The 12,223-nt window shown below is 41.3% G+C and overlaps 2 protein-coding genes across 5 annotated transcripts in view; one reads left to right on the top strand and one right to left on the bottom strand.

The window, feature by feature from the left end:
• The window catches only part of LOC146474996 (uncharacterized), a 108,458-nt gene that overhangs the window by 85,318 nt on the left and 10,917 nt on the right, over window positions 1-12,223 (bottom strand). The gene's annotated exons all lie outside the window — the stretch shown is intronic.
• LOC146474997 (uncharacterized) lies at window positions 8,963-11,440 on the top strand. Its single transcript, XM_085116831.1, has one exon. It carries the CDS (start codon window positions 8,963-8,965, stop codon window positions 11,438-11,440), a length of 2,478 nt encoding a protein of 825 aa, XP_084972957.1.

Raw genomic sequence — 12,223 nt, 5'->3', positions numbered from 1 at the left:
GGTTTCGGTCGGGTATCTTTTTTACGAAGGATGCCCTGAGGGGACATACCGTGTCTAAAAACGGGTCGATTTCTTTTTTTTTTCTTTTTTTTTCCTTCCTCGTATCCACAAATCGGTACATTAATTTATTCATTAAACTCTCCCCTCTCCTACTCGGGATGTATTGTTCTGATTGTCTTCAACAACAGCAGGCCAATCAAAAGCCATGCTTGTCGCTTATATCGAGAGGGAGGGGACCCACTCAACCTTACCTGTGTGACGTTAACGCATCATTTGATTTCTTAATTAAAACTGCATTAAATTTGGTGCCATATTGTTTATAACATGTTCTCGACTCAAGTGTGCCGTTTTCGAACGGAAATTTTACCATTTTGAAGCGGTAAATCGAACGAATAACTTCTAAGAAGCACTCGACATTTAAAACGGTGGAAATTGGTTAGTTCATGGCAAAGGAATTGTGCTTTGTTTAACAGTCTTAGACCACGACGCGAGACTGAAAAGAGGTCATTGAGAAGCTTATGTTATTGTAATGGAATTTCAAAAAATTTCCGGTAAAAGTCTGAGTCGCGTAACACAAGGGAAACAACGTAACGCGATCGTCTTGACTCAAACTATTCCATTAGCAAGGATAGATTTATCAATCGGCAAAGCATACAGTTGTAATAAATGAATCAGCCCCAGCATCACGCGTAATGCCAGTGTAGCAGGCATCTTGTTTTTTTTTTTTCTTCCTCGTATCCACAAATCGGTACATTAATTTATTCATTAAACTCTCCCCTTTCCTACTCGGGATGTATTGTTCTGATTGTCTTCAACAACAGCAGGCCAATCAAAATCCATTCTTGTCGCTTATATCGCGAGGGAGGGGACCCACTCACCCTTACCTGTGTGAAGTCAACGCATCATTTGATTTCTTAATTAAAACTGCATTAAATTTGGTGCCATATTGTTTATAACATGTTCTGGACTCAAGTGTGCCGTTTTCAAACGGAAATTTTACCATTTTGAAGCGGTGAATCGAAAGAATAACTTCTAAGAAGCACTCCACATTTAAAACGGTGGAAATTGGTTAGTTCATGGCAAAGGAATTGTGCTTTGTTTAACAGTCTTAGACCACGACGCGAGACTGAAAAGAGGTCATTGAGAAGCTTATGTTATTGTAATGGAATTTCAAAAAATTTCCGGTAAAAGTCTGAGTCGCGTAACACAAGGGAAACAACGTAACGCGATCGTCTTGACTCAAACTATTCCATTAGCAAGGATAGATTTATCAATCGGCAAAGCATACAGTTGTAATAAATGAATCAGCCCCAGCATCACGCGTAATGCCAGTGTAGCAGGCATCTTGTTTTTTTTTTTTTCTTCCTCGTATCCACAAATCGGTACATTAATTTATTCATTAAACTCTCCCCTTTCCTACTCGGGATGTATTGTTCTGATTGTCTTCAACAACAGCAGGCCAATCAAAATCCATTCTTGTCGCTTATATCGCGAGGGAGGGGACCCACTCACCCTTACCTGTGTGAAGTCAACGCATCATTTGATTTCTTAATTAAAACTGCATTAAATTTGGTGCCATATTGTTTATAACATGTTCTGGACTCAAGTGTGCCGTTTTCAAACGGAAATTTTACCATTTTGAAGCGGTAAATCGAAAAAATAACTTCTAAGAAGCACTCGACATTTAAAACGGTGGAAATTGGTTAGTTCATGGCAAAGGAATCGTGCTTTCTTTGACAGTCTTAGACCACGACGCGAGACTGAAAAGAAGTCATTGAGAAGCTTATGTTATTGTAATGGAATTTCAAAAAATTTCCGGTAAAAGTCTGAGTCGCGTGACACAAGGGAAACAACGTAACGCGATCGTCTTGACTCAAACTATTCCATTAGCAAGGATAGATTTATCAATCGGCGAAGCATATAGTTGGAATAAATGAATCAGCCCCAGCATCACGCGTAATGGCAGTGTAGCAGGCATCTTGTTTTTTACGCGGGATGCCCTGAAGGGGCATACCGTGTCTAAAAACGGGTCGATTTCTTTTTTTTTTTTTGTTCCTCGTATCTACAAATATGTACATTAGATTATTCATTAAACTATCCCCTTTTCTACTCGGGATGTATTGTCCTGATTGTCTTCAACAAAAGAAGGCCAATCAAAATTCTTTTTTGTCGATTATATCGCGAGAGAGGGGACCCACTCACCCCTACCTGTGTGACGTCAAAGCATCATTTGACTTATTTATCAAATCCGGATTAAATTTGGCGCCATATTGTTAACATGTTCTGGACTCAAGTGTGCCGTTTTCAAACGGAAAATTCATTATTTTGACGCGGTGAATTGAAAGAATAACTTCTAAGAAGCACTCGACATTTAAAACGGTGGAAATTGGTGAGTTCCTGGCGAACGAATCGTGCTTTGTTTGACAGTCTTAGACCACGACGCGAGACTGAAAATAGGTCACTGAGAAGCTCAAAAATTTCCAGTGAAAGTCTGGGTCGCGTAATACAAGGAAAACAACGTAACGCGATCCTCGTGACTCAAACTATTCCATTAGCAAGGATAGATTTATTAATCGGCGAAGCATACAGTTGGAATAAATGAATCAGCCTCAGCATTACGCGTAATGCCAGTGTAGCAGGCATCTTGTTACGCGGGATGCCCTAACGGGGCATACCGTGTCTAAAAACGGGTCAATTTCTTTATTTTTTTTGTCTTCGTCGTAGTTACAAATCGGTACATTAATTTATTCATTAAACTCTCCCTTCCCTTACTCTGGATGTATTGTTCTGATTGTCTTCAACAACAGCAGGCCAATCAAAATCCATTCTTGTCGCTTATATCGCTAGGGAGGGGACCCACTCACCCTTACCTGTGTGACGTCAACGCATCATTTGATTTCTTTATTAAAACTGCATTAAATTGTAGCGCCATATTGTTTATAACATATTCTGGACTCAAGTGTGCCCTTTTCAAACAGCAATTTCACCATTTTGAAGCGGCAAATCGAAAGAATAACTTCTAAGAAGCACTTGACATTAAAAACGGTGGAAATTGGTGAGTTCATGGCGAAAAAATCGTGCTTTGTTTGACAGTCTGAGACCACGACGCGAGACTGAAAAGAGGTCATTGAGAAGCTTACGTTATCGTAATAGAATTTCAAAAGTTTCCAGTGAAAGTCTAAGTCGCGTAGCAGAAGGGAAATAACGTAACGCGATCGTCGTGACTCAAACTATTCCATTAGGTAGGATAGTTTTATCAATCGGCAAACCTTGAGTTGGAATAAATGAATCAGCCCCAGCATCACGCCTAATGCCCGTATAGCAGGCATCTTGTTTTTTCTTTTACGCGGGATGCCCTGAGGGGGCATACCGTGTCTAAAAACGGGTCGATTTCTTTTTTTTTTTTTTTCTTCGTCGTAGCTACAAATGTGTACATTAATTTATGCATTAAATTCTGTCCTCCCCTAGTAAGGATATATTGTTCTGATTGTCTTCAACAGAGGCGGCCCAATTAAAATCTATTTTTCAGGCACATATCACGAGAGAGGGGACCCACTTATCACTTCCTGTGTGACGTCAAATCATCATTTGATTTATTCATTAAAACAAGATGCCTGCGACACTGGCATTACGCGTGTTGCTGGGGATGATTCATTTATTCCAACTGTATGCTTCGCCGATTTATAAATCTATCCTTGTCAATGGAATACTTTGAGTCACGACGAACGCGTTACGTTGTTTCCCTTGTATTACGCGACCCAGACTTTCACCGGAAATTTTTGAATTTCCATTACCATAACATAAGCTTCTCAATGACCTCTTTTCAGTCTCGCGTCGTGGTCTAAGACTGTGAAACAACGCACGATTCCTTCGCCAGGAACTCACCAATTTCAATCGTTTAAAATGTTGGGTGCTTCTTAGAAGTTATTCTTTCGATTCACCGCTTCAAAATGGTGAAATTTCCGTTTGAAAACGCCACACTTGAGTCCAGAACATGTTAACAATATGGCGCCAAATTTAATCCGGATTTGATAAATAAATCAAATGATGCCTTGACGTCACACAGGTAGGGATGAGTGGGTCCGCTCCCTCGTGATATAAGGGACAAAAAAGGATTTTGATTGGCCTTCTTTTGTTAAAGACAATAAGGACAATACATCCCGAGTAGGAGAGGGGATAGTTTAATGAATAAATTAATGTACACATTTGTAGCTACGAGGAAAGAAAAAAAAAAATGAAAGAAAGAAATCGACCCGTTTTTAGACACGGTATGCCCCTTTAGGGCATCCCGCGTAACTAGATTAAATTCTTCCCTCTCCGAGAAGGGATCTATTGTTTTGATTGTCTTGAACAAAAGCGGCCCAATCAAACTCCATTATCCGCGCGTTTTTCCCGAGGGAGGGGACCCACTCATCTCTACTTGTGTGACGTAAAAGCAAATCATCATTTGGAAAAGTTGTTTTCGTTCAATGGCGGTCACATGTCTGAATTTACGACTCCGGATCTGCCGTTTTCAGAAAGAAAACAAACGTTTTTCGAGCGGTAAATCAAAATAATAACAGTTCTAGGTAGTACTCGAAAGTTGAAACGGTGGAAATTGGGAGAGTTTACAGCGAAGAAACTACGCTTTTACAAACAGATCGAAAAATTCAAAGCCAAGGAAGCTAGACCAGTTCAGCGGGGTCATGACGTTATTGCAGAGTTATTCCCGGTATGATTCCCAGTAACACAACGATAAAAATCACGCAGTCTCTCTGAATAAAACCATTCAATTATTTCAATTGCGAAGGGAGGATACAGTTGACTATAACAATAAGCGAAAAAACTGTATCTCTAAATTTATTCTTATTAGAAGGGAGGATAGTTTTTAAATGTCTGCGAAACATCATGGGGAATAAATGGGGCTACATTAAGCATTCCGTGTAATGCCGATTAAGGGCATCTTGTTTTTTCTTCATCGTAGTCACAAATGTGCACATTAATTTATGCATTAAACTCTGTCCTCCCCTAGTAAGGATAAATTGTTCTGATTGTCTTCAACAGAAGCGACCCAATCAAAATCTATTTTTCAGGCACATATCACGAGAGAGGGGACCCACTCATCACTTTCTGTGTGACGTCAAATCATTATTTGATTTATTCTTTAAAACTAGATTAAATTCTTCCCTCTCCCAGAAGGGGTCTATTGTTTTGATTGTCTTGAACAAAAGCGGCCCAATCAAACTCCATTATCAAAGGCGTATATCACAAGGGAGGGGACCCACTCATCTCTACTTGTGTGACGTCAAAGCAAATCATCATTTGGAAAAAGTGTTTTCGTTCAATGGCGGCCACATGTCTGAATTTAAGACTCCGGATCTGCCGTTTTCAGAAAGAAAACAAACGTTTTTCGAGCGGTAAATCGAAATAGTAACTTCTAGGTAGTACTCGAAAGTTGAAACGGTGGAAATTGGGAAAGTTCACAGCAAAGAAACTACGCTCTTACAAACAGATTGAATAATTCAAAGCCAAGAAAGCCAGACCAGTTCAGCGGGGTCATGACGTTATTGCAGAGTTATTCCCGGTTTGATTCCAAGTAACACAACGATTTGAATCACGCAGTCTCTCTGAATAAAACCATTCAATTATTTCAATTGCCAAGGGAGGATACAGTTGACTATAAAAATAAGCGAAAAAAATGTATCTCTAAATTTAATATTATTAGAAGGGGGGATAGTCTTTAAATATCTGCGAAACACATCATGGGGAATAAATGGGGCTAAATAAAGCGTTTCGTGTAATGCCGATTAAGGGCATCTTGTTACGCGGGATGCCCTGAGGGGACATACCGTGTCTAAAAACGAGTCGATTTCTTTTTACGCGGGATGCCCTGAGGGGGCATACCGTGTCTAAAAACGGGACGATTTCTTTTTCTTCGTCGTAGCTACAAATCGGTACATTAATTTATTACCCGGGATGCCCTGAAGGGGTATACCGTGTCTAAAAACGGGTCGATTTCTTTTTTACGCGGGATGCCCTGAGGGGGCATACCGTGTCTAAAAACGGGTGGATTTCTTTTTTTTTGTTTCTTTATTGTAGCTACAAATCGGTCCATTAATTTATTCATGAAACTCTCCCCTCTCCTACTCGGGATGTATTGTTCTGATTGTCTTCAACAAAAGCAGGCTAATCAAAATCCATTCTTGTCGCTCATATTGCTAGGGAGGAGACCCACTCACCCCTACCTGTGTGAGGTCAAAGCATCACTTAATTAACACTGGATTAAAGTTGTGTCGCCATATTGTTAACATGTTCTGGACTCAATTGTGCCGTTTTCAAACGGAAATTTCACCATTTTGAAGCGGTAAATCGAAAGAATAACTTCTAAGAAGCACTCGACATCTAGAATGGTGGAAATTGGAGAGTTCCTGTCGAAGGAATCGTGCTTTCATTGACAGTCTTAAACCATGAGTGCAGACAGAAAAGAGGTCATTGAGAAGCTTACGTTATCGCAATGGAATTCCCGCAATTTCCCTTGAAACCCTGAGTAGCGTAACACAAGGGAAACAACGTAACGCGATCTTCGTGACTCAAACTATTCCATTAGCAAGGATTGTTTTATAAATCTGTGAAACATACAGTTGGAATAAATGAATCAGGCCAAGCATCACGCGTAATGCCAGTATAGCAGGCATCTTGTTTTTTTTTTTTCTTCCTCGTAGCTACAAATCGGTACATTAATTTATTCATTAAACTCTCCCCTCTTCTACTCGGGATGTATTGTTCTGATTGTCTTCAACAACAGCAGGCCAATCAAAATCCATTCTTGTCGCTTATATCGCGAGGGAGGGGACCCACTCACCCCTACCTTTGTGACGTCAACGCATTATTTTATATATTTACTAAAAACGGATTAAATTGTCGCGCCATATTGTTAACATGTTCTGGACTCAAGTGTGCCGTTTTCAAACGGAAATTTCACCATTTTGAACCGGTAAATCGAAAGAATAACTTCTAAGAAGCACCGGACATTTAAAACGGTGGAAATTGGAGAGTTCCTGGCGAAGAAATCGTGCTTTGTTTGACAGTCTTAGGCCACGACGTGAGACAGAAAAGAGATCATTGAGAAGCTTTCGTTATCGTAATGGAATTTGACAAATTTCCGCTGATAGTCTGAGTCGCGTAACACACGGAAAACAACGTAACGCGATCGTCGTGACTCAAACTATTCCATTAGCAAGGATAGTTTTATCAATCGGCGAAGCATACAGTTGGAATAAATGAATCAGCCCCACCATCACGCGTAATGCCAGTATAGCAGGCATCTTGTTACGCGGGATGCCCTGAGGGGGCATACCGTGTCTAAACACGGGTCGATTTCTTTTTTTTTTTTTTTCTTCCTGGTAGCCACAAATCGGTATATTAATTTATTCATTAAATCCCTCTCCTCTCCTACTCGGGATGTATTGTTCTGATTGTCTTCAACAGAAGGAGGCCAATCAAAATCCATTCTTGTCGCTTTTATCGCGAGGGAGAGGACCCACTCACCCCTACCTGTGTGACGTCAACGCATCATTAGATATAGTTATTAAAATCAGATTAAATTTTCGCGCCATATTGTCAACATGTTCTGGACTCAAGTGTGCCGTTTTCAAACGGAAATTTCACCATTTTGAAGCGGTGAATGGAAAGAATAACTTTTAAGAAGCACCCGACATTTAAAACGGTGGAAATTGGAGAGTTCCTGGCGAAGGAATCGTGCTTTGTTTGACAGTCTTAGACCACGACTCGAGACTGAAAAGAGGTCATTGAGAAGCTTACGTTCTCGTAATGGAATTTCACACATTTCCGGTCATAGTCGCGTAACACAAGGGAGACAACGTAACGCGTTCGTCGTGACTCAAACTATTCCATTAGCAAGGATAGTTTTATCAATCAGCGAAGCATACAGTTGGAATAAACGAATGAGCCCCAGCATCACGCGAAATGCCAGTATAGCAGGCATCTCGTTGGTCTTGTTTTATGCCACGTCTGTGGACAATAAATTTTGCATTTTACGGAGCGGATCTTGTTGTTGGACTGCCATATTGGTCAAGCTTAAAGGGGAAGTATCACGAAAATTTGCTGTCATTTCAAAACCCAAAAATGTTTGACTGTCTGCAGAAACAACGAAATAATTGTCAAGTTTGTTAAAAATTATCACCCCAGTGCAATAAAACTGTCGATTAGTGCCTCTGGCCAGAGACAGGGTAGGCCGGTTTCGACTGAAACTGGAAAAATATTAGGCTAATGTTTTTCAAGTTCTCGCATTTTTGTTTCCAAAATGCGCTAGAACAGATCACAAGTTGTTTCTTTCAAGAATTGAGTTGATTTCTTTCCTCTCGTCGTTCTAGAATTATTTGGCTGGTGATTGAAGGTCCTACTTCATCTTTTTAAACAAAAGATATCAAAAAAACCCCTGACACTTCCCCTTTAAGAATGGAGAGTGTAATTGGGAGAAACCCTGCAACTTTTTTTTTGGAAGCAACATACTGAAAACGAGATCCAAGAGCCATTAAAATGCAAGATAGAATGTTACTGCTGGGCTTCGTGTTTCCCAGCTGGGTTCCCTGCGCAGACATTTAGTTTCGGGCATGTGCATAGGTGGCCTTTAATGTTTACCACGAGGGCCACCGAGTTTTTATCTCAATTTTAAGTTCACTAAGGTTTATTAGTTTTCACGGTTTGTACGGCAGTTAAGTTGACTTTTATTAAGGTCCATCGGTGTAACTGGAATTGCGAGTTTGTCTCACGGTGCCTCGTGTCGAAATAAACGTTGAAATTTACGGCTGGTTTACATTCGCATCTACAGTAAAAACTCGACCTCAAGCATGGTTTGTCGATGGATGTGTGGTTTACAAGGATAAATACGGTTTACTTGGTTTTTCTATTGCAACTTTCACGGATAATTACGGGCATGGAAAACGAAAACATGGAATCTACAATGGCTTATGGTGAAGAAGGAATTTTTAAAGGTTATCGTTCGCTTTCGCCTTCAATTGACACGGCTTCGTTTTGCGCCATTTCACCGCTTAACACTCCACCGACGGATGCGGCATCAGAAATACGGCTTCATGATTCAGTTAAGGTTCAAGGTTCGCTGAATATGGAGGAGAAATCGACGGAGAATGGTACCGCGGAGTTAGAATCGGGTGCAAGGAAGAAAATTACAACGGATAAAGGTAAACAGTACGAGATACAAAGGTTAAAAGAGCGTAGAACTGTGGCTCTTCGCCACGTGACTAGGCAGATAAACAAAATGAAGCCTCTTCTTGTTGATCTTAACAATTTTGAGTTTGTATCATCTGAAACGGAAGGTTTAAACAATTTACTTGTCAAGTTACAAGTTGCTCAGGATAATTTCCTCGAAGTGTTAGAGAATGAATCAGATATTGCCAGTGCTAATTCATGGTATGAAGTTCATGATGGAGATGTGTTTAAGTTTAAACAGTCTGTCTGTGAATATTTGTCTAAGGCGAAAGAGCTTCAGTCTGCTGAATTAAATTCTGCTGCTTCTAACAAGTCTCATCGCTCTAGAAAGTCTAATCACTCTAGACGTTCTAATTTATCTTCACTTTCATCTAATGCGAAATTGATAAAAGCCAAGACTAAGGTTGCAGCCCTAGAAGTTGAGACAGCTTTTCTGAAGGAAAAACAGGCACTGAAAATGGCCGAGGAACAATTGGAGCTCAGGAAAAGTCTAGCTAAGGCAAAGGAAGAAGAAAGGATTTATGAACAAATGAACAGTGAAGAGTGGGTTTCCACACCTACATGTTTACAGACACAAAAGCTTCCAATATTCCCAGTGTCCAGTCTACTCCCAGCCAACGTTACGAAGGATACAAACATTACCTCCCTGTCAACGCCAGGGTCGGTTGTAACGATGACAACGGCAGCAATGGTGACTAGTTCATCCTCATCAAACGCCATTCCAATTTTAGAACCTGCTTCAAAGTCTCTTCCAGCACATTCTTCTGGCAATCATGTCTCAGGGCACCAGTACCCCACTCAAGCAAATCCTCTTAGTGGATATACTACAGAGCAAACAGGCCCCATTTACACAAGCCCAATGACAGCATGCAGATCAGGAAATTCAGGCTTTGACTTTGAAACCCATGTAGACATTGTGACTCCTGGGTGTGTAGTGAACCCCACTGAAATTCCCACAAGTGCACATCTTTCATCAACTCAACCCCATTTCGTAGACGGGCGTGCAGTTGTGTATTCTATCAGAGATCAATCACAGGGGATCCCACAGACACCCCAACGTGTTTATAGCCCTCGAAGTTGCTCAACAAGTTTGTCTGTTAATCCCTTGGCAGTCCAGGACAACACCTTTCAAGATATTGTAGACATTCAAAGAAAGCAGACGGAATTGTCTCGAATTATGGTTTCCCAGCAAGCAAGGAGCCTTCTTCCATCAACCGAGCCTCCAATGTTTTACGGTGACGCTATGGAATTTCCCGCATTTATGACTGCCTTTGAGTCTTTGATTGAATCAAAGGTTGAAGACTCCTGTGAAAGGCTGTATTTTCTGGGTCAGTACACTTCTGGTAAAGCTAAAGAAGTTATTAATGGTTGTCTTCAGAGAAAATCAGAAGGATCCTACAAAGAAGCCAAGGGACTGCTAAAGAGACAGTTTGGAGATCCTTTCAAGATTGCAAATGCTCACATCACAAAACTGTCTTCATGGCAACCAATCAGAGCAAACGATGGCTCAGCTCTCCAAAATTTCTCTATTGCTCTGGACCAAGCAAAGTATGCTATGAAAGGCATGTCTCACATGGACGATTTGAACACAGCTCATGTACTGCGACAGCTTTGGGAAAAGTTACCTAGACATCTACGAAGCAAATGGACTGAAAGGAACAATAAGACCAAGATTGAAAAAGGAAGGATAGCTGACTTTGAGGAATTCTCACAATTTGTCCGCAAACAAGCTGAGCTTGCCACAAATCCTGTATTCTCAGAAGAAAATGTTACCAAACCTCATCATGATGAGAAAGACAAAGCCACTCATGTCAAATTCAGACGAAGGCCACGTAGCAGAGGAAAAGGAACAAGCCTTGCCACGGGATTAAAGCAGGAAGGTAGAAAGGAGCAGTCCACGTCGTGTTCCTTATGCAAAAGGCCTCACAACCTAAATGATTGTGAACAGTTTTTAAAGAAAACTCTAACTGAGCGACGGGAGTTTGTAGTGAGAAGAAACTGTGCGTTGGTTGCTTTAGTGATCAGCACATTGCTAAAAACTGCAAGGAGCGGCAGACATGTAAGACTTGCAAAAGGCCACACCCCACATCGCTACACGACTATGATTGGGCGAAGAAGATCAGCAACGACAGTGATAATCAACCTGGAGCTGAACCTCGGGTTAGCAGCAACCGCACTGCCATCTGTAACGTCACGGAAGCTGGAGATGTAGCTATCAACATGGGTATATTACCAGTTCACTTGTTTCACAAGAGTGATCCAGCAAAGAAGATAAAAGTCTATGCACTGCTAGACAACGCCAGTGGTGGGACGTTTGTGAGTGAGAAGTCAATGAAGGCACTCGGCATTGAGGGAAATGACACTGACCTTATCCTTACTACGATTCACGGAACGAGCAGTGTTACCACAAAGGCCATTGAAGGATTGGTGGTAGCCAACATTAAAGAAGAGGACGTGATCTTGGACCTAGCTAGAACGTTTACGCGGCATGTGATTCCAGCAGACCGCAATGAAATACCTCGACCTGACGTAATCTGCAAGATGTCTCATTTGAAGAAAATCAGTGTAGAGATACCCCCCTACATGGCAGACATCGAAGTGGGTCTGCTTATTGGATTGAATTGCCCAAGTGCCCTATGTCCAAGAGAAATCGTTTACGGCAAAGATTCAGACCCGTACGCAGTTCGGTCACTCCTCGGGTGGTACGTCAACGGGCCCCTCTGTAATCCACAGCTGAGTAGCCAGATTACATGCAACCGAATCAATCTTAGCCCTGAAGATACTATAATTACCCCTCGGGGATATCTAGTCACACAGAGAAAGGTGAAGGAGCGGATAACTCCACAAGCAGTTAGTCAGATGTTTGACTTGGACTTCTCTGAACGAGAAAAGGGGACAGCAATGTCACGTGAAGACATCAAGTTCTGCGAAACGGTGGAGAGCGGCATCGTTCATCTCGATGACCTGCATTATGAGATGCCCCTCCCATTTAAGC

The sequence above is a fragment of the Pavona decussata genome, unplaced genomic scaffold, assembly GCF_977016875.1.
Source record: "Pavona decussata unplaced genomic scaffold, jaPavDecu1.1 SCAFFOLD_87, whole genome shotgun sequence".
Taxonomy (NCBI): Eukaryota; Metazoa; Cnidaria; class Anthozoa; order Scleractinia; family Agariciidae; genus Pavona; species Pavona decussata.
Note: the sequence above shows the minus strand (reverse complement) of the source record. Positions and strands in the feature narration are given on the sequence as shown.

Coding starts and splice junctions, on each gene's coding strand:
- LOC146474997 (XM_085116831.1), top strand. CDS start 8,963: ATGGCTTATGGTGAAGAAGGAATTTTTAAAGGTTATCGTTCGCTTTCG.